The following is a 26,227-nucleotide window of genomic DNA, read 5'->3' on the forward strand; positions in this document are numbered from 1 at the left end:
CAATTGTGCTTGCTGTAGTATTATTACACAATTAAATGTGATGTCTGCAGTCGTCCATGTGACTCACTTTTGGCTCTCCTGATTCCCAGTGTGTCCAAGAAACCATTCTACCCCTAACTACTGCAGCACACATGAACATTTTCAAGCCAAAGGCTGTTCATTCTTCAGCATTCAGTGTCTTCAGATTCCACAGAACAATAAAACTAATAACCGCTCTATCTGCTCACAGCGTCTCTAGTCACACAGTTTATAGGACCAAAGAGAATCACACCGACTGCTCCTCATTTAAACGTTTTGGTTTTTCAGATATCATTTGGATTTAATTTCACAGCGGCCCCGATCAATTAAAAAATATCAGGGGAATATTTTTCACTGGATATTTGAATTCAATTCCCCTACGTGGAATCTCTAACCGCAAGGCAAACCCCCAGATCAGCACAAAACTACAAGTGTCAAAAACAGATGCTCTTTGTTCTGCAAGTGGGAAATAAAGCTAAAATCTTCCTCTCCAAACCACGGTTTAAAATCTGATTCATAGCGTGACAGCTGTCTGCCTGTCTTCCCTTCTGGCAAGAAGTGAATACTGCAGCTGCTCCTTGTGGATGACTGGGAGAGTAGAAAGGGGGGAAAGATAAGAGTATGGAAAATGGTCTGGTGGCCCCACACAATGAGCAGCCATCAGAGGACTCTGCCCTCCAGTTCTGCTAACATTCATAACTTCTGAGTCAGGAGCTGCAGCAAAAGATGTGCTTATGGCCATGAAGACAATCGAGTTAAAATAAATGAAAAACAGAAGTCCAAAGGAAGGGGTGGAGGACTCCGTGCCTACTCAAAAATATTTCACATAGATGACTGCTGCATCAAGGAGGAAGATATTCTTCATCGCTCCAGCCTTATTATAAAGCGATGAACACCTAGCTACACTGCAGACACATACACAAACATGTATTCCTCCCACCTACATCTCAGGGGAGACCTGTGGGGAAATGGAGCTGAGAAAGAGCCTTTCTACTGCCTCAGACAGTAGCAAGGCACCTTCCACCAAATGACCAATGTCTCGACTTGTCACTCTCCAGCACTCATTGATAAGAGTGAAAGTTCTCCTGATAAAATTCATCTAAACGTACCTTCCTGGTGTGCATACCTATGCCTAATCCGCGCAAATCTGGACCTTCTGCGTGCACAACCTCTGTATGTCCTCTTTGCTTGCTGTGTATATTGCCCGTATATTCGTGGTATCTTCTGGGGACCTAGAAAGAGCAAAGAGGCGTGAGGGAAGGAACAGAAACCAAAGGAAAATGAAAATTCAACAGCAATACCGTACACTGGTCACATAAAAAGACAAATTACTGAATCAGGTGAAGAGAATCCTCTTTGACACTAAGATTTCTCTTTCTGAAAGAAGTTGGAAGTCCTTCTGTGCTCAGGCCACCTTTTCTCTCTGCCATTCAGTTTCTCTGGATGGCACTGTGATGTGAGCTGATTAATGGCCTTATCTCGGAGCCAGATGTCCACGCCACAGGAGTTCTGTTCCGGGAGGTGGGTGCCAATCCCACAGCATCACAGAAATGTGTTCAGAGTGACTAACTCATAGGAGCAAGGAGCACACACCAGCTTGGAGATGATTTGTAATAGACCAGCATGGTGAAATTCTTGAGAAAGACGCTCATGCCCTAATGAATAAAAATCCCCGATATTATTTTTACTCAAGTTAACTGTTAATGATGAAAGGCCTCGGGTAGGGAAAGCAACCAAGTAATTTCAGGGCATAAAGTAACAAACAGTTCTGGTAATGACAGGATCTGACAGCATCTCTTTTGATTTATACCGGGGCCGATGTTTGAATGAGTATATCCCTCCCTGGAGAAACTGGGCTATCTGTTAGTAAGTCCAAAGAAATACAATGGCTTGTGAATCACGGAATCACAATGACTGAGGCTGGAAGGCACCACGGGAGGTCGCTGAGTCTTGAAATCAGGATTCAGATGTCTATCATAATACCCTCAAATTAATAAGCTTCATCTTTGTTAAAAGACAAGAGAAGCTCTGCAGGGTTCAGTACACATTTCCTAGCGAAGAGCATTTGGGTATGGTGAATATTTTGATACCTGAGGAAACAACATAAGGTTTGCTGTTGTGTTGACATTAAACATATGCCCCAGATCCAGCCTACGCGTACGTCTGTGCAACTCGCAGTGTCAATAAAGCAGTGCGTCCAGTCCTATACATCTGGCTCCCAAGTGAGCTGGAAAGGAAAGTTTTCATCTGTAAATCCTCGCAGACCCTCTCACCAACAAGGAGATATTCCACAGCTGGACGTGGGCACTTCGAGACATTCATCTGACAGTATTTTCTTAAGCTTTCTTCCAAGTTTTCCACATTTAAATATATCCCAGACAAATCTTAAATACATTGGGGTGGGAGGGGGAGGGAGAAGGGCTGGGGGAGCTTTTCTTAACTCTTTCCATACATACATATGCTAAGAAATCCTGTTTGAAAGTTGTTCTGTGGTTTTCACTAGCATTTGAGGTGAAAACCTAACTTGTTAGTTCTCAAACTGTGGTTTGAAGCCTACTGTGGAATAAAAGTGATTCCAGTGACAGAGACACAAAGCAATCCAGTGGCTGAAGGGATGAACCACTGGGGATGAAGGAATTAAGAAAACAAACAAAAAAACACAACAACAACAAAACCCAACAAGCAGCAGTGTATGTGGGTCACAAATCTCTTCTGAATTAATTTAAATATGAAGCACCTACTTACGCCAAACAAAGACCTAATTTATTTCGGGATGATGTTGGAACAGGGGCTTAGATTTGATGCCCTTTGAGAGAAGTCCACTTCCAGTTCTATCTTATTTGCATCTCTCTCTTTTTTTTTTTTTTTTTTAAATCTTTCTTCTAAAAATAAACCTCTTTTTTCCTAATGAACTGAGCTGTCAAGGTACAAGTTGAAGGACGATCCCACACTCAAGGACATCCAAGACCAGCCACCGAGCATCTGCCACGCAGTGGAAATAATCACCTAACTCCTGACAGAGCCTTGTGTCACCTCTTCTTGTGGACTCCCTGCAGTGACAGCTCCACAGCCTCCTGCTGCTTAGCTCCTCCTAACATTTCAAACCCCTTCCTTAACCAGAACATCTTCTATTATCTGAAATCTTTCCTGCTGCAGTTTTAGCCCATGACATCTTTTTGCTTCAGCAGACTGAAGGAACCGATCCCTTACTGCCTCCTTGCAGCAGGAGAGTTATGTTATGACTGTTATCGTATCTTGCTTCCCTAAAATAAACAGGCTGTTCTTTTCATCTCTCCGGGAGGTCATATTCTCTAGACTCACAATCATTCCTGTTTCCTTCTCCTGTGCCCTTTCCAGGTGGCTCACATCCTTCTTCAAGTGTCATGCCAAAACTAAACACAGATCTCCAACCAAAGGCTCCGTGGTGGCAGATAGCGTGGAATTGTGGCGTGTATTTTCTAGCTGGCATTTCAGTTTATTCAAAATCCTAGCCTGACATTTGCTGTCCGTCACATTTCCTTTCAAAATAACCAGTCAGAATGTAAATTACCTAGTTAACAAAAAGCACCTTTTATAAGAAGATGCTGTAAGTATGAAAACAAATTCAAAATGAAAGAAACCAATGAGATTTGGTCGATCTACCTGAATATGTTAACTTCCTTTTCTAACCTCTTTTTTTCTTGCATGTTTTCTGTTTTAGCGAAAGCTGACAAGTGTTACAGAAGTGGCGTGTTGTGGGAAAAAAAAAGCTGATGAAACTCCTCCATCTCTGTTTTGGATTATGGAGAAACTCACTTCACCATTAATTTACATATTAGGTTTTCCAATTTTCCACACATTTATTGTACTTAAAGAAAAGACAAAAAAAAAATTCTAACCAAATTTCCTAACTTTTTCTGTTCCCTACATGCTTCAGATGATTCAATTTTAGAATAATTTTATAACGTGAGAACTTATTTGGCCAATGATTTTACTATTTATTGTCACAGTGTTAATCCTTTAGAAAGTATTTTGCCCTATAACTAAATATTTTTAAACTTACTCTACTTTTTTTTTATTATTATTATTAGTTTAATTCTCATTAAAATCAATGCCCATTCTATCAGCAACTTCTATGAGATAAGGATCAACCATTGTGTGTAATGGTGCCTTAGTTAAAAAAAAAAAAAAGGCAAACTAAAATCTTTATGTGAAAGTAGAACAACCCCAAAACATTTGGGATTATTAAGAGCAGATGTTAGGAAAGTATAATGGATTCACTTACTAAAAAATCTGAACGTTTGCCAAGTTAAAATATTTGTTAGTTGAAGTCCTATGACAGTAATTCTAAATAAAATTGTTGGACCTTTAAAAACTAAAAATATAGACAGACATAAAATTTACAAGTTTCTCATGGACATTCTTCCATGTTTACACTGTAAAACTACATACATATATTTAAAAAATCACAAACTGATGTAGGCAGTTTATAGAATATGATACTGAGGAGTGGGTCATATGGTAGGGATAATCCAAGAAAAACAGGCTCCAAAAATTGCCAAAAAGCTCCAAAAAGTAAAAATAAGCTGCAACTCTAGCCATTGCAAAGCAAACTGCAACAACATATTGGCTGTGTGTGTGTGTGTACGTGAAAATATTAACACTCAACTGCAAAATAAATGTACGTGGAGTCAAGGAGGCGGATGGATGGAATTAAGTCCCTCGGGACCACTGTTGAGGCACTTCCAGGTCTGTCCTGGTATATCAAATACTAAATATCACAGTGTAGTAAAAACCATGCCCCAGGCCTTGTTCTTCCTATGGTTTAGAGTAATAGTTGGAAACAAGGAGTATTCAGTCTTGTAGCAAAAGTGAGGCAGCTTTAGAGGGGATCATTGAGAGGTACCCCCAGATAGCTCCAAACCACCACCTGGCACGTGTCCTTTGCAGCTGAGCTACGTAGGTTCAAACATGCTCATGCAGATAACACAAGGAACCCGTATTTCTGAAGCCATTTTCCAACGGTGCCAACACAGAGAAGTTTTCCTGTCTGATGGGTCAGGTCCAGCCAGAGCTGCTCCGCCACCCACCTGCAGCTGGGAGCACTGCTGTCACGTCTGACCTCAAAGACAAAACGTTTGGGTCCCAGGAGAGAGCCTGCCCACCAAAATGCTGATCTGGATGCCATCGATTTACCATTTATGTTACGCCGAGCACGAGGCTGTGCTGAAACATTAACAAGGTTTTAAAGATGCACACGCGCCTGTAACATGCGCATAAAAAGCCTGTTGATCAGGAGTTTAAAAGATGATGTGCTTCTTTTTAGTAAAATTGTCCATAAAAACATTACTGTCTGGCAAACGTATACGAATCACCTCATACTTACAAACAATAGATTTAAAAAACATTGTATAATATCTATTTTTACAGTGGTGAAAGCGAGATTGGAGCCAAATTGCTGGTGCCCCTTCAACCACATGGAGACAATTTTTGCAAGAAAGGCTCTGTGTCCACACAGCTGGGGAAATAAACATTCCTGTAACCTTATGTGCTTTCAGATGAGTGATTCTAAGAAATCCTTCCATGTGTGGCATGGTAGAGATACTTATTTATTCCTACAAAGTGTAAGCTGCAGTGAATAATTACTTCTGCAGAAAGGAAAAAAAATGTTTTCCCTTTCTTACAGTTTTTGTATGTGCACTAATTTATCTGACTACTCAGTTTTGTGGCAGGACATCTCTGTCCTGCCAAGATTTAAAATACTCCGTGTTGACAGCATACAATAATAACTAAATTAAAGAGCACGGTAAAAATTCACATTACTCATGTTACATTTGCAGCAAGGTATCGTGTAAGTTATTGCAAAATTGCCAGATTACATACAAGGTAAATGCTCATCCTCACTATTATTTTTCTTTATAATGAAAATGCCTGGGCATTTACAGGGCTTATTTTAATCTCCAGTGCTTGTAGTTATTTAATTGGCATACACCATAGCACAGGCATTCACACTATTTAACTGTGAACATTTAGTTTACACATGTGAATTAAGAGCCTTTGCTTTAAGTGAGCCTCCAGTGGGCATTCAGAGTCTGTGAAAGTTTTTTCTGGTTTAGCTTAAATCCCATTCATTTGTCCTGGCTGGGCTTCCTTTGGTGGGCGGTGAGCAATTCAGTGAACAATCGTGTTGTGCATTGCTTGTTTTGTTTTTTCTCATCCTTCTTGAGTTCTTGCACTTTTACCTCGTTTTGATTCTGCCCCCCAGGGGAGGGAGCAAAGGGCTGCGTGGTGCCGGGCTGCCAGCTGGGTTACACCACAGGAGGGGACAGCCACAGGACCCAAGGGAACGGCATGGAGCTGGGACAGGGAGGGTCAGGCTGGGTGTGAGGGAAAGGTTCTGCACCCAGAGGTGCTTGGGCACCAGGACAGGCTCCCTAGGGACGTGGTCATGGCACCGACCTGCTGGGGTTCAAGAAGTGTTTGCACTTCTCAAGACACAGGGTCTGATTTTGGGGTGGTGCTGTGTGGAGCAGTTGGACTTACTGATTCTTGTGGGTCCCTTCCAGCTTGGGACACTGCATGATCCTATAAGGTGCAGGCACCCACCCAGGTGCCTGTCCACGCTGTGAGTCCCACGTGGGCAGACATCACCTGCTTTCAAATGCAGACCAGCACCTTAGATCTGGAAAAAAGATGTTTAGAGATTAGGACAAACCTCGTTCCATGCTGTGACCTTGGCTTCCTGGAAGGCCACCAGGCTGGCAACACACCAGCACCCCTTGTGTGGACTCTCCAAGTTCAGCCCCTCCGCTCACCTGGCCAGCCCCAGCCTTCTGCACTTTTCTGTTTGCAGAAGCTGCCAGCCATTACCGACCCCTCCTGATTTCTCCTGCTATTACTTTTCATGTCCTTTCCTGTCGTCTTACCCCACTTTGCATGATACGTCAGATCTTGTAGCTGAATAAAGGGATCTTCCACGGGAAGGTCCTTTGCTGAGGACATCATCCTTGGCGTGGGAGCAGCAGAATCTGTCTGTGGTCTTACAGTTAGCTCGTTAGCTCAAGGGCAGTACCTCCAAACCCACAAAATCTACCCATACACATTAGTCTGCTTTGCAGAATGATGATAAACTCCTTTCTGAAGCCCAAAGAGATGAATGTGGTGATAACATACTCAAAGGATTAGTCCCAGAGTCCCAGCAGTCGTTGCCTAAGACATCCCTTTATGTCTGCAACACTCATTTCCTACCACACTGCATATTCATTTTCTCCTCCTCCCTCCTGCTGTTTCAGTTTCTGAGGAAACCAAATTTATGTCTTTTCTTAATGCCATGGTCACTCGGTATTTTTACCAGCTTTTTTTTTTATATAATTTAATTCCATTTCCTATCACACACTATGTCCCCACCACCCATTTTCTAGTCTTCTGCAAAGAGCCAGGCTATGGCTTGGCTTACACGCCTGGGCATAACTCACCCCCTGTGAGCTCAAGACAAACAAGCTGGTGTCTCCGATCGCTGCCTTACACATGCAATTCCGTGATTACAGCATTCGGGACAGTTCAAACGAATATTCCTGGCGGTGTGTCATGTTCCTGGAAATGCCCAGTTGCTCAAGTGGGCTAGGGATGGTGTTACCATGGCACGGGGTATTCCTGCTGCATCTGAAGTTGTAATGTCTGGGGTCTTTCCTTGAGGTCATCACTGACAATCACCATCAGCACCTTCATTAGATAATGGTTACTGAAAAAGTCATTGGCTGTGGACAACACCATACTTTCCTCTTCCGATCATTCTGTGCTTTTTCTATTGGTATATTTGTTTCCCTTGGCTGTGAGCCACTGTCTGCTTCCTTGGTAATTTTGATATACGTGTGTTTTTATGGAGTTCATATTCACCTTCTTTTACTTCTCCTCTGAAGGTACATTTTCTTTGCTCTCCTTCTCATTATGGAACAGAATAGACTGACCTATCCCGTATTAACATTTCTCCATTAAGTCATTTTTATATTATTGTGGTCTCAACCTCCTCTTCATGTGTTTATGAAAATGCCCTTTTGCTTTGATCACGTACTTGGCAGATTGTGACTTATCAAATTTCATTTTGTAATATTTACTTTTCCTTGTTTTTCGGGCTCTGACTGTGCTTCTCTTCCTCTGCCAGCTTTCACTTTTGGGCCATCTTTCATGCCATCAGAATACTTCCAAATAATAATCCAAACAGGCAAAGCAATCCCTCTCAAGAGGGATTAACTCAATTGTACAAATATATTGATGAGCTATAGTGGTTTTTTGTTCGATTGTTTGTTAAAAAAAAAATCACTTACAACATGTAAAAAATAGATAAACATAACCCACCTGTTATTAAACATTTTTTCACACAGAGGCTTCAGTGGCATTACAGCTTCTGTTACTTATAATGTAGTTGATAGATATTCATTTGATTTTTATCTTGCTGAGAAAGAACTGACAGTAAATATTACCAAATACCACTCCAAGACACTGAAGCAAATATCAAAATGGAAATACATGTGGAAAACAAGAATTTCTTGCCACCTGAAGATGAAAAGGCAGGAAGAGAATTCTTGTTGATCTAATGAACAAGTATGTCTGCAGGACTCTTTTTTCAGTGTAAGGGGTCCTGCTACAGAAAGTGCCTTACTGGCACATGAATTTCTACATTTTACGATGGATATACATGAGCAGACAGTTTTCAAAAGCTGTGTTATCAAAAACCCCATGTACCTGATTCAAGTGACAAACCTGATCTGCCTCTGGGACAAAAGCAGGATGAATTTTCAGTCTGTAATGTAGCATCTTTATCTTTTACAAATTCATCCTGCAGAAAAAAAATAAAATGTATCAGACAATGTCCTTGTTTGATATATTGACAGAATTGCCACAATGGATTTTGCTAATAAAAATTAGGTGAATTTTGCTTTTTTTTTTTGCCTTTTTTTTTTTTCCATATATATGTTTCCCTACAGGTGCGATACGTGTGGGTTTTGACCTTCAGTTGTTTGCAGAACAGCTCTGGAAATTTTATACGCTGCCTCCCAAGCGCTGCCTCCTGCATGGTAGGCAGCATAAGCAGAAGGAGCAGGGCTGGCTGTCATTCCAGAAACTGTCTGCAATGTCCTCTCTGAATATTCACAGCTGCATCAAATCAAAAATCAATATCACAAATTCAGAGCGCTGTAATGAATCTGTAGTGCTGAATGAATCATCTTTCCAAATAGCCAGAATGACACATATCTTACCCAAACTTTACCGTATGTCAAATATCTACACTTTGATGCAAGACTTTTACTGCCTGCACACTCATGCTGGGTAAGCTCATTACTTGGAATCCTTTGCACCGAAATCCAAGGAAAACAATAAAACACACGAACTTTTAATTTGCTGCTGAAACATAAAGATTAAAAGATGGAAAAGAATAAACTTTTCTGTCACTTCAAAATAAAGTGATTTTTTAGAGAAACACTAATTTTGGGTCAAGTTATCATTTGGTTTGGTTTGAAGTACTTCATTTCATGTTTTAAATGTTTTTGTCATGAAATATAAGTATCTTCTAAAACATCTGAAATGAAAACTCAAATGGTCTCATTTTGGAGCAATAAAAACAAATATTTGAACACTTTTAATATGTTTTCTTAGTTGCCACGACTGTTTTTGCCCATATTTATTAACAGTTTTCTCCTCCCTAAAGCTGCTAGTGAGTTTTCTATGGGCAAAGTATAAAAATATACATTCATGTGCTGTATCCTAAAGCTGCCTTCAGCTGTGAATACCATCACAATGGAGGTTTTAATGTTGATTTAACATATAACCACGATGACTTTCAGACCTGAAGCAGAGTATCAGGGAATATGGTCCAGTTTATTAAAAGCCAGACACAGTAAAACGTCTTCAGCCAGAATCAGTGGTGTAAAAATAGTGTTAAAAAAAAAAAAAAAAAAAGAAAGAACACTCCAAAAACTAGCCAGAGCTCTTAAGAGGTAGCAACACTGCTCAGAACCGAGCTGGATTAGCAGCTGCTGTGTCTTTATCTTCAAAAGAGCGCTATGTGTGCATGAGTACAGGAAGAAATTGTAATGCAAGCTCATCCAGAACAATCAAACCCAGGGTAATTTAAAAATAAAAACAGAAATATAATTAAAAAGAAAAAATCGTGAAATTTTTTATATATTCCTTGGAGAACTGGCCCATGGAAATATCTTTGTGGAGAAGGTAAGTGGGATTTCCACAGGAGAATAAGAGACAGCCGTTAGTCAATTCTTGGCTTCACCCTGGGCCTTTCAATAAGAAAGGGCAGAAGAAAATGAATTACATGCAAATATCTGCAGGCAGTCTATTCAGCATTCTGCAGCTTGGGCTCTGCCAAAAGACTTAAGGATGGAGGCAGTAGATGGAAAGAGAAGCTACGTTCTCTAAAAATGTGAGCTTTTTGTTTTTACTCACCTAATTCTCCCAGTCAGGTTCGGTTTGTTTAAGCCTATAGAAGATAATACTTAGAATATTGGTTCATAATTTAATAAATCCTGGGGCTTGTGTGAACTAGGAATTGAGACGAACTGACCAAAACACTGGTGAGAATAAACTAAAACTAACGCATTCAATTCTCATTAACAATTTTTCAGGCAAAATGACCTTTCTTCCCCATTTCGACTTCTAAGCTTTTCCAGCCATATGTCAAGGCCAAAGCTACATAATACTGGGATTACGTTACTTCCAGAGATATCTGCTACAAAAGCAGTCACCACACTTTAACTTACGCATATTTACTTTTTAATTTAGCTCAGCTGTACCGTGGCTTTCTATTTAAGACAGCATCTTAAATCTCAGTAAGTGTTTCTTTCATGAAGCATGGTATGTATTAAATAATTGCTGGATATTAAATAAAGGAGAAACTTCAAAATCTCTTTCAAAAAGCATTTCTGGAGAATAAGGCACTTACATAAACATTCCCCAAAAGATTCCCTAGATAGACTATTCATTAGAGGCACCAAGAAACCCTGCTGACTACAAAGTCTGGCAAGAAGCAGAAAAGATCCTTTTTTCATCTCAGAATCTGTCACTGAGGCCAGAGGCACACCCCAGAAGCACTGTGCCCTCTGCTCCAGCTTTTTCATGGCCACTGGTCAGCCTGTCCCTGCTCACACCTGGGATTGTGGAGGCAGTGGGTTTTATTCCTAAGGAATACAAACAATCCACTTCTAGCCATTCGTCACAAAAAACAGAAGGAGAGACTAACACTGCTGACAGGGACATCTCTTCTTCTCCCTCTTCTACCCTTCCTTCCCTCTCATCTATGTCCTCTCAGTTAAAAAAGCTCGCATGCTGGAATTTGTTCTGCCTATGTAACCCGATAATCCGCACTGAAACACCACCAGCGTTATCTGAAAGAAGCATTTCATTAACATGCAGTGATTTACAGCCGGAGAACTGGCATGGGATTCAAGCCTAACAACATGCATCCTTGATGATTTCTTCTTCATTGTTTGCTTTCTAGCAGTCATGCTGGGACTATTTACTAAACCACTGCATTGCCTCATACTACTGTGTTCTGGGACACACATCTTAGAGAAGCTGAAACATTCCCAAGTCCTCTTGGACACATACCAGAATCTTTCCTGTAAAGAATGTAGATTGGTATAGAGTATTTATTTCACAACTTGCTGTTGTAAATTGACTCGTGCTTTTGTAAGAGGCAAATATTTGACACCTGAAGGTGCTGGATGTTCATTCTCAGGTGCATTTCTCCCTCTTGCTTTGCTAGAGCGAGGATTGAAAAAGCACTATTTATTTATTATTACTTTTGGTGATGCTTAACATGTAGGGCTCTTGAAACAAAATCTGCAACCTCCTCTGCGGCCCTGAGGCTCTGTGCACCACATCAGAGAACGAAGCTGTGCTTTGTTGAATGCTTTAAGCCATTTTATGCTGGCAGCACCACTGAAATAAGCTGTCGTTCAGCCCCAGTGAGCCTACTGATCCTGCTCCATGCCACCCCCTCCTGGGATGGCATGCTAGTTTTTGACCACAGGATAAACTGGATCAGAGCAAAACCCAACCCAGCTAAAACACAACTTTTCCAGGGCTAGTTTTTAAGCTGGTTCATTTCCTATTCCATATTGCCATGTGGCTGCACAAGCTCTCAGGACAGGGCAGAAATGAATGGCAGGGGTGGATGGAGCAGCTTCTCCAGAGCCACCACCACCTGTGTGTCCTTTGTGTCTCGTTGGCACCAACTTTTGAAGAACTGCTGGCTTTGGTACCTAAGCAGCGAGATCTAGAACTATCTGCATGATAGAGCCTCCAAAGAGGGCTATGAAGATGGTGAAGGGTCTGGAGGGAAAGATGTGTGAGGAGCGGCTGAGGTCCATGGGTTTGTTCAGCCCAGGTTATTCTATGATTTACTGTATCTGTGTGCCAGTGTGTGGACAGAATGCGTGAGCAGGTCCTTCAAGAACCTGAAATTTGATTTCTTGTTTCTAGATACCAACAGTCTACAGAATACACCAATTTTCAGACTCTGTAAATCTTGAGGATAAGCAGGGAAGACATCACTATGCCTCTTCTAGCCGGGTTCTGAAAGTAAGCACAAAATACTCTGGATAGTGGTGGAACATTATTCCAACAGAATATCAAAGAACCATCCAAGAGCCATTGGAACACCTCAGTGGTTGAATCTGACTTCTTAGCAGCAAATAGCTGAAAAAATCCAAACTGCCAACACTAAGATGCCACTAGACCTGCCTGGAAAACAGGGGTCCTTTGCAGCCAGGGTACCTCAAGGGTCACGTAGGCACACTGAGCAGGGCTTTCACGATCACAGTTATGATCTAAGCACTTAAATTCTACTTTCTTCTTCGGATCTATTTTAACTTAAAAAGAACCAACATATTCTCCCTCTGAAGATTATGCCATCGGATTCTTAACAGCCACTGAACAGAAGCTGTGGCATGGTCAACTTGTTTTCATACAAGATAAGCTTATGGCTGTAAACCCTCTTCCAGCTTAATCAGAGTATATAGATGCTATAGATGAGCCCTAATCCTACACTGCCAGAAGGACGATGGTTTTCTTTTGAAGTTCCTAGTTCACACTTCTAGGCTCATCAAGAGTTTTTCAGATTTGTAACGAATGAGTTTGGTATCAATGCAGACAGCTCGGAGAAATCCTGAGTTTTAAAGCTTCTTGTACTCTATCCTGTATTTTACTCCTTGATTTTCCCCTTTAGCTAGATTCTTCAGAGTTTTGAAGTCAATGCTTTTCCCATTAGTCTGATTCATATGTGGTTAGCACTGTGAAAATCAATTAACAGATCAACTCAAAGTCAACTCCATTTTCAGTTAAGGGACTTGGTCCAATTCAGTATTTCCAATAAATTTCCTTCCCAAAACAAGCACAAACACACTGTTCAGCTCAAATCCCAAAGCAGGCCATGCGAGCAGATTGGATTTGCTGCATTCCTTGGTGTTCGGAGAAATAAGGCTCTTTCAGATCAGTGGTGACTTCCCAACATGACCATGGTTACTGGAGGACAGCCTGCCACTCTGACATTTAAATCTAAAATCTGATGTACTTAGGTCATAACATAATCACCTCCTCCTCCTTGGCTTCTCCAGCTAAACCTCTCCCTTTTACTCATCTCATTAGTAACCAGCTTTGTGTTTACAAAGCAATAGTAAACATAGTTATCCATTGTCAAGGCAGAAAAATAATAATAAAAATCTCTCGAATACAAGGTCATAGTTTCATCCACCGACCTTAAAAACAGATAAGGACATTTGAAACTGTCATAATAATTACCTTATTGGTAAAACTCCCTCTGAATTCAGTGGCATAAGGTGACCGCTGTCCAAGCAGGGTGCAATCCAAAGTTCCCGTTGCACAGCCAAGGAAAGCAGCAGCTCTGAAGCCCCTGAGCTGCCTGTTCCTGCACAGGCTCCCTCAAGTGCGTATGAAGAACCCAACCAATTTCACTGCCACGCTCCATTGGTATACAGATATTCCTGCATTGCCCTGAAAGCATCATTCCAATTTTGAACTGACAATGCCAGCATCTATTCTTTGTCTGTTTGGCATATTTGGAATTTCTGAGGATTAATTTTTTTTCAACAATCAACTGACAACAGCCAACTGACTGCTCTCCATACAAAATATTTTGGCCAACGAGTACAGGTCTGCAGTTCTGAGGATAATATTTAAAAGTTAGTCAGCTTAGCCTTAAAGGAAACCTGACGGTTTTTTTCCTGAAAGCAATACGCTTTCTTCTTTTCTTGGCCTAGAACATAGACATTGCCCAAATTTTATTCATGTCTGCAACACATCTGCTATGTGTATCTAAATGGAGTCTTGAACTCAATCAGCTGTGTCCGACTGCTTGGCTACAATCTTGGATGCATTGTGTGTTCCTGAATCCAAGGGCTATTAATAAAAGACACTTGTGGCATTTTTTTTTTCTTTCTTTTTTTTCCCACTTCCCCATGTTTAAGCATACACATTTTGTATCTTCCACCTGACAACTCCTTTCACAAGTTCAGTCTGTCCCATCGACACAGCCTGCAGAATGAAGCGAGCCACAGCAGCTCTCTCAGTACATGACTTTTCCTTTCGTTACCTACATGAAGAAGGATCTCTCAGGAAGCAAAACCTCGTACCCTCCTCTCCAAGGAAAAGCCAGTGGTTTCTTTACCTCAAACTGATTGTCATGGAAATCTAAACCTTTTTTTTTTTTTTTTTTTTTTCCCCTTAAACTCTTCCCTGAGGTCTCATTAGAGAATGAGTGCCCACTGCCTACAACAGATAAGTCACTTCACACCAGCCCACATTTCCTGGTTTCTTTAAATTGACTTCGATACTCGAAGAAGCTCTCCTCTGCTGTCCCTATGCTGGCACTAGCAGGTGTGGATGCAGGTCTGGGATCTGATCTCACCAAAGCTGGGGACTTTTTGAGGGGGAGAAAGGGAAATAATTGTCCGAGTGGTGCTCCAGTCTGACACACCAAACTCACGATACAGCCAGCCAAGGGACTTGAAAAACACTCAAAGAGGCTTTAAACATTTACTGAATGAATTGGAGTTGGCTAGAGACCATAAATCCCTTGTTGCCCAGTTCTGTGAGTCAGCCATTCATAATTTTTATGCTTATGGAAATTTATATACTGAGGGGTTTATAAAGCAACTGTGCTTCTGCAGCAAGATGAAGCCTTCAGCTTGCTGAGGGAAGGCTCTGGCTCATTCCTTGGACCCAGGATGTGGCTGCTGCCCTCCTCTTGGTTTCCAGAGCCCAAAGTTTTCCAGAAGTTGTTTTTAAGGCTGCTGCATCCCTCAGCAGAGGGTTATTTCTGTCCCTGGATGTTTACACCTTTTGCCTGGTAACCCAATCTTTATAAATCACACGCATGCTTCCAGGGAAGGTGGTTGGGAATAAACAGCTAAAAACACACGTTCAGCAGAATTATGTCACAGTTTGTGGCCGCCCGGTCCTCACACGTCCCAGCCCTGCCCTGCCTGTGCCCGCGGGGCCGGCCCTCCCGGCGGGCGGGGAGGAGGAGGAGGAGGAGGAAGGTGCCGCCTTCCTCCACGTCATTTCGAGGAAGAGGACAACCCTCGGGGCCGGACAGGCGGCAGGAAAGAGAAAGCGAAAAGCAGAGGGACAGGGACAGGGAAAAAGACAGGGACGGAGGAGGCGCGGGGGGCTCGGCGCTGCGCGGGACCCGGCTCCCCTCAGGTACCCGCGGCCGCCCCACAGCGCCGGGGCCCGGCTGCCGCCGAGCTCCGTCCCTCGGTGGGCCGGGGAGGAAGGCAAACCCCGGCCTCAGGGCTGGGCTGCCCCTTGTTCTCCTTCTCCTTGAGCTCCAGGGGAGGTTGGTGAGGCTGGCTGCCGGGGGGGGAACCCCCCAGAGGCGTGGGGTTGCGCCTCAGTTACCTCACTTTACTTCATCCGACCCTAACCTGAGGGTTACGCCTCGGTAAATGTTGGTTTTGTAGCACAGAGCGGACTGGGACACTTGGTGGCTAAACGAAGGTGGCCTCAGCTTCCAGCCTCCAGCAGGTGCTGTGGTGTTACACAAGCACTGGGCGCAGGATTTGGGTTTATGAGCGCTAAGCGGGGTCAGGGCGCTGGTGCCCACCCGCACTGGCATTTCTGGGATGTTGTGAGCACCGTCAGCACCCGTGGTGCAAAGTCCTGCTGCTTCCCTGGCCTAGGTTTGCTTGAGAACTGGTGTGCCTTCATTTCTATCTATCTGCAGATAAATGGCCTGTGATCGTCTCTAAATTCCTTCTCATATGCCCCCACGAAATCCTGTGGCAACAGGTTCCAGGTGTTACACTATCAGCTCTGAAAAAAAATATATAGAAAAAAGGGTATTTTCATGTGCTTTAAGCAGATTTAAGTGTTACACCCCGTAATCACAGAGCATGCATAATGTTATATGTTTTAGTAACACGATATGGAGCAGAAAGGTAACACAAGTTTCAGTCCTGAAACTTAAGTTGTGCAAGATAGAATTCTTCATGTACATCTCCGGTTTCTAGGTGTAGTGAGGAAGGAGGCTTCAGATACCCAATATATATAATTTTTTCTTATTTTTTTTTTTAATTTATTTAAATGTTGTATCATTTTATCCCAGCAGAGCTTACGGTATTTCATTCTGGACTATTTGCTACAAAAGAGCCAATACATACAATTCTTGTAATTGTTTTTTCTGTTCCCTCAGGTTTCAATGGATTTATCACTGCTGTCTTTAAAAGATAACGGTTTTGTAAGTATTTCCTGATGTGTTACCTGGTAAAGTCTGTATTTGATAATAGGATCTCTGAACGGAGATTTGTGCCTGGACTGCTAAGACACTGCTTCTTAAACTTCTTGTCTCACCTTCTTCCATCCTTTAATACTTTGGACATTCCTCGTCCTCTCCATCCCCACTTTAATAACATCTGAAATTCCAGATGTCAGTGCCCAATATAAATCTTTCCGCAAACCTCATACCTCAGGGCTTCCCTTTCTCTTTCTTTCCTAACTGGCTCTTGTCTCCATGGGGAGAGTCCCATTCCAAAGTGTCTGCATTACAGACTGTTAGAATTTCCTTGTCCTGCCTCGTCTGCTCATCTGTTTCCATGGAGGTTTCTTAGGGGAATTTCCTTTTTTCCTGGTGCCTCCCTTGATCCGGTTCTTGCAGCATGGCAAGTGGTATGGATGGGACTTTCCCTTGGATTTCTTGTGTTCTCTTGGTATTTTTTTCTTTCTTTGAGGTTGAAAACTGTTGCAGTTGAGCATTTTCCATAACAAAGCATTTTCCATAACAAACAGGCACCCTTTCGTATCATCTTACAGCTGTTGAACGTGCATCATTCTGCAATCCTGCACTCAGTCCCTTGAGAGAAGGAATTTTTTTCCGGTTCTAAGTTATACGCAGATGGGGATTTCCCTGTTGCTTAATAGGCATTTGAAACTGGACAAAGTTGTGGAAAAAAAAATATTTTATGTTTTATTGCTTTTCGGAAAAAAACAGAATTAGCAAGAGAATTAACTAGATTATCTAACAGGCCTTTTCCATGTCTAAATTTCATGGTTCACATTCAAGTTTTATGTAATCTTAAGTAAAAGGGAGGGATTGTTTCAGCAGGTCTCTTTGGATTTTTTTTTCTTTTCTGCAGAATATTGCAGCCATAGAAACAAAACAGAACAGAGAATATGGGCTCTATCCCATTGTAATTTCCTCGTGCTTCTGAATTTATGCCCTTAAGGACTTAAAATCTAAAATTCCTCTTTTATTGCCTTTCCCACCTGATATTACCATTCATTGTCTAACCTGCCTGAGCTTGGAAACATCCCATTTTGCATTTTTTTTTCTCTTTAGCCTTGTATATTCTTTTTACATCTTCTTATAGAAACTGCTGAGAAAGCTTACAGATAAACCTTTGCAGGTTTGGGGGGGCTTAGCTCCTTGTGGAAGAACATACTTTTATGATTTATTAAAATATTAGCCTGTGAATATTTTCAGTTGGATAATTAGAAAATGATGAGTACTAACCAGTTGCTGTTTTCTTAGATTTTTGTCCTGTCCAGCCAATTAAAGTAGTTCACCGATTTAGACTAATTGTCTGAATGTGTTTTTTTTTTTTTTTTTTTTTAAATAAATTGGCATATGCTATCATGTGGCAGAAGGATATTAGAAAGATTTAATTAGGAAGTATAGTGGGTTTCTCAAAATGTCTGACTTGCCATGTATCTTGCCTGCACAACTGGAGAAAAACAAGAAATGGGCATACAGACAAAAAGCATTGGACTTTCACTAATGCCCACATTGCAAACTACCATTGCAAAATGTATTGTCCACCCGCAAAGGGTTATTTATTTAAATCCTGAAGACTAATTTGAATTGTTTAGGGTGTCTCAGTTGTTCCCTAATAGGGAAGTAAAATTCAGCATGCCTTTTCTTTTCTTTTCTTTTCTCTCCAGCATCTGACAACTCCTGATCCTCCTGACACATCCAAAGATGAGATGGAAAGTCTTAAACAAGAACTGGAGAAATGGAAGGCAAGTTCTATAAAGTGTATAGAATCATGGAAATTAGCTCAAAGATACTTCGAAGACCATTAGTTCACCCTTCTAAATCCTAATCAGTTCTCCCCCTATCATAACCGATGTTTGACTTGCTCTCTGTTCTTTAATGGTACATACATGCTTTTGTTAATCTCAGTGGTAACTAAACTTGTACGTTTAAAAGAAATATTTATCCAAAGCATTAAAATAAATAAATAAATATAAAGGGCTTAGCTAAAGTTTTGTTTGTTCTTGTAGGGAAAAAAAAATTCTAAGAGTCTTTTTCTTTTTATCATCCAGGAAAGACTTGAAAAAGCTGAAAAATTAAAAGCTGACCTTCAAGTTTGTAAATTAAGTGCTGACGAAGAATATGTTAAACAACAGGATGAGATGAGACAGCTAAAGGAGCTTGAACGGAACCTTCGTAAAGAGGGTATTATGTCTAGGGACACCCACGAGGTATGGAGAAGGCTTATAGCTCTCAGTATTTGGGGAATTGCGAGGGAGGTTTTGGTTAGAGAAGATAAGAGTAGGATTTCCTTTCCAGTTTAAACAGCTTCACCACTTTGCAGACTGTAGGACTAGGCTATTTTACACACAGTTTTTCAATGGCAGATTAAGAACTGGTACAATAAAATAAAACTTACAGTAATGTTGGAAGAGTGAAGGCAGAACTGAGACCTGTCTTGTGTAGAAAATGAAGGGAGGCAAAACCACTCTGCTGAGATTCTCCACCAAAAGGTAAGTTTCAGTTTTGTGTGATAAAGAGAGAATTGAATGGGTTGTTTCCACTGCTTCCTCAGATCCCAGCACCTGGTAGATGTTACAGCACCCAAGGGAATAGCATTTCTTAAGTGACAGTAAGCTGGTTTCAGCCAGAAGTTGTCTGAAGATGGCTCTTCTTTCTAGAAATAATTGGTGTGTTACTTCAAAGTGCTGTGTAGTCATTGGTGCGGTAACAGGAGAAATTTCTGGGTAACAGGAGAATTTTCTGTAGGCTGTCGAGGTTGTTTCAGTGAAGTTTTGTTTGGCCTGAGAATCGCTGATGAGAAATTAAGGCTTCAATATTGCAAACTACTAAAATATAATTAGTAGGTTAAATGTAATAATTGAAAGCTGAAACAGTTTCTGCTGTCTACAGATTTTGCTGGAATATCTTCTACGTGTTTAATTTTGCATTTAATATTTTTGTGCTGTAGAAAGAACTTTTTATACTAAACCAAGAAAACAGCAAACTGAAGAAAGAGATTGAAAAGCTCAAAGAAGACCTTGCAGAATGTAATTCAGAGCTTTCGTGGGATAGTAAGGTAAGGTTTGAAGTACTTTGCAGTTTTTCTTTTGGAAGGGCACATTTTTATTTTGACAGTTCTAGACCATCGGGGCCAAGTTGTTCAGCAACCTTTACTGATGTCAATGTAAAATACAGCTTGAAGCTTTATTTTCCTATTTTGTCTGGCAAGAGAATGGGAAGAAGGTTAAGGATATGGAAACAAGTGCAAGTGTGTGAGATGCTGAAAACGTGCGAAGAATGAAGAAAAGCAGAAAATGGTTAAATGGAAGACATGGGAGTAAAAAAATCACATAGCATGGCTAATTTTCAAGTACTTGCATTTTATATTTCTTGGGTAAGAGGATGGAAGGAAAAATGTGTCCATTGGCAGTAGAGGGAACAGAAAGCAAACAGACTCCTAGATAAGATGCTGGTTTTGAAGATACATGGCAGGAATGCCTCTGTTGCTCTGGCTATTTTATCTTGACACAATATTTTTCTTCTACACAGGATTTTATTTTGAAACAGTTATGTAAATGGGGAAAAAAGAGATATCTAAAACTCCCTCAGATCTATTAAAGCAGCTTTTCCTAACCGACATTTTCATGAACATTTACATCTGTGGTAGTTATAAAATACATGGATATTTATGTCTTTATTATTATGATGGTAACATACAAGGCAGTTTATTTGCAGATTTAACATTTCTGTAGAGCAGTGATGCAAGTAGGAAAAAGTAAGTGGTACCATGAATGACTCTGATACTTGAATTTTACAGATTTCATGTACCAAAAGTATTCTAATCCTACAGCTAGGAACACCTGTAGACTTCAGCTGAATTTTTGCTGCATAGGGTCAAGTCCAAGTTCAACCAAAGTTAACCAAAGGAAAAAATAAAAAAACAAACCTGAACGCATGGATAAGAATTTGAGGAATAGACATGTGCAACAAGTCAGTTAGCAGTTATACGTGTGTGACTTATACCAGCTGTGACTTCAATCTGTGTGACTGTTGAACTTGAAAAATACGTGTATATGGCAACTCAAGACTCTACTGTTCATCTTTCTGTTAGGCAATAATTACATATGTGTTTTTTCTCGATCTTGATTCTAAAATATTAGATTGAAAAAAAGATAGCAGACATGAAAGTGGAGTTCATTCACATGGAAGACACGAAGGATGATTTTCCAGATACCAATACTCGCTGTGTTTTTTCTGTAACATCAAAAATCCCATTCAAACTGAATCAAAACCAGGCACTGCTTGCTTTTGAAGATGCAGAAGGTATGATGCATGTTTTAAATATAAAAAATTAATGTCTCTGGTGTCTTTCATTACCAAAGGGAAAAGTTTTTCCTAAATGTTTATGTAAAAATGCCTCAGCAACAGCCAAAGAAGAGTACACATGGAACTTTTCACTGTTCTGATGCCAGTCGTTAGCAAAAAATTCTTCCAAGTGCTCTGCATGCGTGTTTGATAACAGCATTTCTGCTATCACCTAATACAAACAACACTTTGTGTCTGAAATTGGGAATATGTTTCTACCTCAGTTTTGTTAAGCACGATTCAATTTGTTTTGACAGCAGAATTTGATTACTTTCTTTACTCTGGGCAGTACTTCATTCTGACAGGAGTTACTCTGGTTAAGTCTACATGCATCAGATGCTGGGTAGATGTGAGACGATAGAGGGATGGTGCAGTCTGCAAGTTGCCTGCTTGCCACCGAGATGCCTGCTGCATGGCCTGCATTCTGCCTGGGCCTGCGTGGTGGCTAACTCAGTTATGCAAGTATATTGCAGATGTGAAGCTGGTGTCTGATTCATTTATTGCAGCTAAAATCTAACATTCCTAATAGGCATTCTCTATAGCTGGCAATGATGTGGTTTTTATCCACGGATCTTTAAATAAAATACAGAAAGGCTAGTATTAATATTTGACACAGTGAGAGCATCTTCTGACAGCGTCTTTTATTCTAAAGGTAGTCAACAGCTAAAATATGGTACTATAACTGGTGAGATTTAACAGACATAGACATGCCTGAAGATGTAGATAATGGGATATGGTTGCCAAACTTACTCATTTCATACTTACTGATGTAAAAAGAGCTTTTTGCTTAAGAGACTGAGGAATAGTCATGTTTTTATAACGATTAAACTAGGCTTTTCTCCACTGAAAATTTGTTATTTTCCTCAGTTGCCCAGAGACTGATAAAAATGGGTAAGCATTCCCTGCACCTGGACAGAAAAACAACAGATGTGAAAGCAGTGCCTTTTACGCTTGGAATGGGAATCAAATTTGAGGTAATTAACTAAAATATAAAACTTTAAAGATATACACTTGCAGTATGTAGAAGACTTTATGTTCAGTCTTGTGGGTGTTTTCAATCACAAAATGCACGCATTATTTTTGTTAGCTCCACATCACTATTTCTGGAAAGAAGATTGATGTTTCAGAAATACCTGAGCTATCACTTCCTGATGACTGGGTGAGAGACAAATTAGAGCTGAATTTCTACAAATCTGAACACGGAGGAGGAGAAGTAGAAAATGTAAAATATGACAAGAAGTCTAGAACAGCTGTTATTACATTCCTCAAACCTGGAGGTATAGTATGTAATACTTTTGTTAGCTGGATGTGCAGGCTGTCTGATCTGTTTCCTTTCCCTTATGTTCTGTGTTAATTTAACCAGTGAATGCAGATAATCCTTCCCTCCTGGGAAGCTCTCCTTCCCGGAGAGTTAAGTACATCAGGAAAAGATGTGGTTTCACACACATATCTGTAAATATTGTGTTACTTCATCACATTCTTTTTTGATCAAACATGACCTGATATGTAGCTCTTCAGCTTTGTTTCTGCCTTAGCTTTGTCAAAAACTTTTTTTTTTTACTTTGCATTGCTAGACGCATATTGTGAAGAGAAAGTTAGGAAAATGTGTTTGATTTTTAGCTCTTGTTTCATGACAATAAACTCAGAGAAGCATTCAGTTTGCCCAACTCCAGGCATTTTGGTTTAAGTGTATGAAATTCTAAAAAGGTCGGTGGAGCCGCACCTATTTCGAGCAGCTACTTTAGAATTATTTCAGAAGCTTTTGTGGGTATTTACTGATCTTGCTTTTTTGGAAATGCCAAATGAACTTTTTTCAATTTGTATACGAAGAATCTGCAAGTGCTGTCACATATTAGTTCCTAAATCCAAATAAGGAAGATTAGTCTGCTCTTTGATATGCTTACAAAATGCATTTGAGGTTATATTACTGTTATTCGTCTTTTTCTCTGTCTCCATTACAGCAGCCAATAGCTTTGTGAGAAGTACTAAATGTCCTTTCTCTGTAAATGGAAGGCAGTACAGGCTTCACGTGTCTCCAAGCACCAACGTACACTTGGAAAAGCTTCAGGTAAAAAAATCTATTTCAGGCTACTCCCTAAACAGAGCAGGTATGTGGGAAACGGGAGATATGGGCAGAATTTTCAGTTCTGAGGACTGCAGAAATTTTTCTGTACGCAGTTTGTGAATCCTAATAGCAAGTGTGCATCTGCACTGTGCTGCTGTGCTGATAATCCTATGTTTTGTAGTGTGAGAGCTATAATTTATTTTAAAAGGGCATGCATGTCTTTCTTTGATTAAATTATATCATTACTTACCATAATGTCTGTGCCAGGCAGGAGGCAGATACTGAATTGTTTGTGAAGTATGTTATTAGTAGGCACAACGTTTTTCCATGTCACAAAGCACTGTCATGTTCAGCCCTAATGAGAGGCCTTGTTGATAATCTCAGGAGAGATCCTTGTTCTATGAAACACTTGCTCATTCATTTTTTTCATTCAGTTGTTTGACCGAAATAGTAACTTCTTTTCCTTTAACACTAGTCTGCTTGCTCATGATATTATCACTGAAATTGTCTTTTACTTTGTATGAATAGATTATAATCAAGTCAGTGCTGTGTATATAATCAGGCCTTTATAATTAAAGCATTGGCTAGAGTTTTTGCACTTAAGAGATATGACATTCTTTGCAGATGTGTGTCATGTATCAGCATTGATTTTGATGGAGTGATACAGTCTATAACCATTCGAGATCCCCCAAACCAGTGTGTGCATTAAGGAGTGTGGGACAAACCAGTTAGGGAGGCTGGGCACAATTTCTATTAAACTCAGCACTGTATGGTAAAGTTCAGAACTCTTGTTATTTTCAGGGACAGATACATAGCACATTGACCAAAATCTTAAAAGGTAATCAAAGATCCTAGCCATAGCTGATAGAGAATATGTTTATTTCCAGTATCCATCAGTTCCTTTAGACGTACTTGTGACAGCTGATGCATAATGCAACTTTCTCTTTCTGTCTTAAATAGCTTTATGCTGGGATTTCTAAGAATTCCATCCTGCTGAAAGGAATTGCAGAGACTGAAGATGACGAGGAAAGCATACAGGACATGATTGAAATTCATTTTCAAAAGCCTAGTAATGGTGGTGGAGAAACAGACAGAATCAAATATGTATCAAAAGGAGCTACATGGGTCTGCTTTGAGGAGGAGGCTTAGAATACCAAATGGAAAATGGGAGATCAAACTCATGAAGTTCAGACTTCTTGTTTCATCTGAGACGCAGGAAGTTACACCAACACTTCTTGTAGAATTGTGCTTAAATGTTCAGAAATTTATATCTGAAAGAGGAACTGCCTGTCTTTCTGATTTAATGGCACAGACTTTGCATAGAAATTTGGTAAAATGTACTGCTTTGTGTTCCAGATGTTCCTGATTAAAGTCAAGGAAAAAGCCCTTACCAGCACATAAAACTTAATCTAAGATTTGCGTTTTGGAAACCTGTGTACTTTTACTGATTGGAAAAAAAAAAACTGCTTTTAGCTGTCAAAATGCTATTACTTCCTTGATACTTCCTGTAGGATCTGATCCAACTGCTATTGAGCGTCTCATAAATTAATAGTCTGGTTTATTGTTTAATATTTGTTTCTACAATTACATTTTTGTTCCTTATTTTTCAAATTGAAAATACTACAGTAAAGACTTCACATGATTCTTTAAAACAGATTTCTTGTAACAGTGCTGGATTAAAAAATCTGACGCTGAACGCTGGGTCTGAGGAATTTATTTAGTTGCATGTGACTGGCCAAGCTGCCAGCTCTGTGAGGGTGTGTATTAGACGGGTCATTTGAAAAAGGCATATAGATTTTAGGAGAAATTATTTTTTCAGCATGTAATATCCCTCTTTTGTTTCCAGTTTATCCTTTCAGCTTTTCGAAATAAAATGGAATTGCAAAGTCAGAGAAGAATTTCTTGTCCAAAGGTGGATGTTTTTATTTTTTGGTGTGATCCTTTTTATGTGCTGTCCCTTGGGGCAAAATGGGTATGGCACCAGTAATCTTTTCCAAGTATCACAGCTCTAACACAGAATCACAGCGGGGTTTGGGCTGGAAGTGACCTTAAAGCCCACCTGGTTCCAACCCCCTTCCTTGGGTGGGGACCTCTCCCAGCCCAGGCTGCCCAAACCCCATCCAGCCTGGCCTTGGGCACCACCAGGAATGGGGCAGCCTGGGCCAGGGCCTCACCTCTGAGTAAAGACTTATATCTCCTTCTTATATTTAATCTAAACTTGCTCTCTGTTGCCTTAAAGCTTTTACCCCTGGTCCTATCCCTGCACTCCACCACTCTCCCCAGGTTTCCTATAGCCCCCCTGAGGTACTGGAAGGCCGCTCTAACTTCCTTCTGTAGTATTTGACATCTTAGTATGCAGAAAAAAATCACTTTAAGGGAAGCACTGCAAATATATCTCAGGTGGAATTCTGAGAGAAACTTTTAATAGACAACGAATACATACAGGATACTAAAGGACTGCTAGCACCACAGCTGACTTTGCTGTTGGGAGAGAAATGTGTGACTGTAGCTCCTCTTACTGTTCAGTGCATGCAAAGGCAGGGCTTGATTACCTACCTGATAATTACGATATAGGAAAAAAAAAAAAAAAAAAGGAAAAAGGAATGATTTGTTTATGGGAATTATGTGCTTTTGCCTTTAACAGTCCTAAAATATTGATGAGATCAAACGCCTTAAAAAGAGAAGAGGAGGAAAAACTTGATGAAGACTGTCAGTAATTATAACCATAGCTCATGATAAATGTTGAGAAAGAAGTCCTTGAAAAAGGAAAACATTTAAAATTCTCCTGTGGTCTCGCTGCGTGTGGGAGAAGTGCGAAGAAGCAGGCTTTAAGGACGCAAAACCAAGATGAGATTTAATTAACATTCTAAGGCGCTTGTTCAATTTTCTCACTGACGAATCGATAGAAAAGTTTACTTTACAGCACCAGCCGTGCCACGTAAAGGCTGGAACACGGGTTTAGTGCTGAAAACAGAACATTTCGGCCACGTCGCTGCCACAGGGCACTGCCCCTC

General features: G+C 40.5%; 1 protein-coding gene across 1 annotated transcript; it reads left to right on the forward strand.

Annotated features, from left to right (window-relative positions):
* Positions 1 to 15,572: 15,572 nt before the first annotated feature.
* Positions 15,573 to 24,909, forward strand: NMI (N-myc and STAT interactor). Its single transcript, XM_068686993.1, has 10 exons — positions 15,573 to 15,732; positions 16,724 to 16,768; positions 18,469 to 18,553; positions 18,860 to 19,011; positions 19,752 to 19,859; positions 20,944 to 21,106; positions 22,016 to 22,122; positions 22,236 to 22,425; positions 23,110 to 23,216; positions 24,174 to 24,909. Exons 2-10 carry the CDS (start codon positions 16,730 to 16,732, stop codon positions 24,360 to 24,362), a joined length of 1,140 nt encoding a protein of 379 aa, XP_068543094.1. The 5' UTR covers positions 15,573 to 15,732; positions 16,724 to 16,729; the 3' UTR covers positions 24,363 to 24,909.
* Positions 24,910 to 26,227: the final 1,318 nt, after the last annotated feature.

The sequence above is a fragment of the Anas acuta genome, chromosome 6 (assembly GCF_963932015.1).
Source record: "Anas acuta chromosome 6, bAnaAcu1.1, whole genome shotgun sequence".
In the NCBI taxonomy this organism is placed as follows: Eukaryota; Metazoa; Chordata; class Aves; order Anseriformes; family Anatidae; genus Anas; species Anas acuta.

Coding starts and splice junctions, on each gene's coding strand:
- NMI (XM_068686993.1), top strand. CDS start 16,730: ATGGATTTATCACTGCTGTCTTTAAAAGATAACGGTTTT. Junction 21,107..22,015: donor TGCTTTTGAAGATGCAGAAG/GTATGATGCATG, acceptor TATTTTCCTCAG/TTGCCCAGAGACTGATAAAA. Junction 22,426..23,109: donor TACATTCCTCAAACCTGGAG/GTATAGTATGTA, acceptor TCTCCATTACAG/CAGCCAATAGCTTTGTGAGA.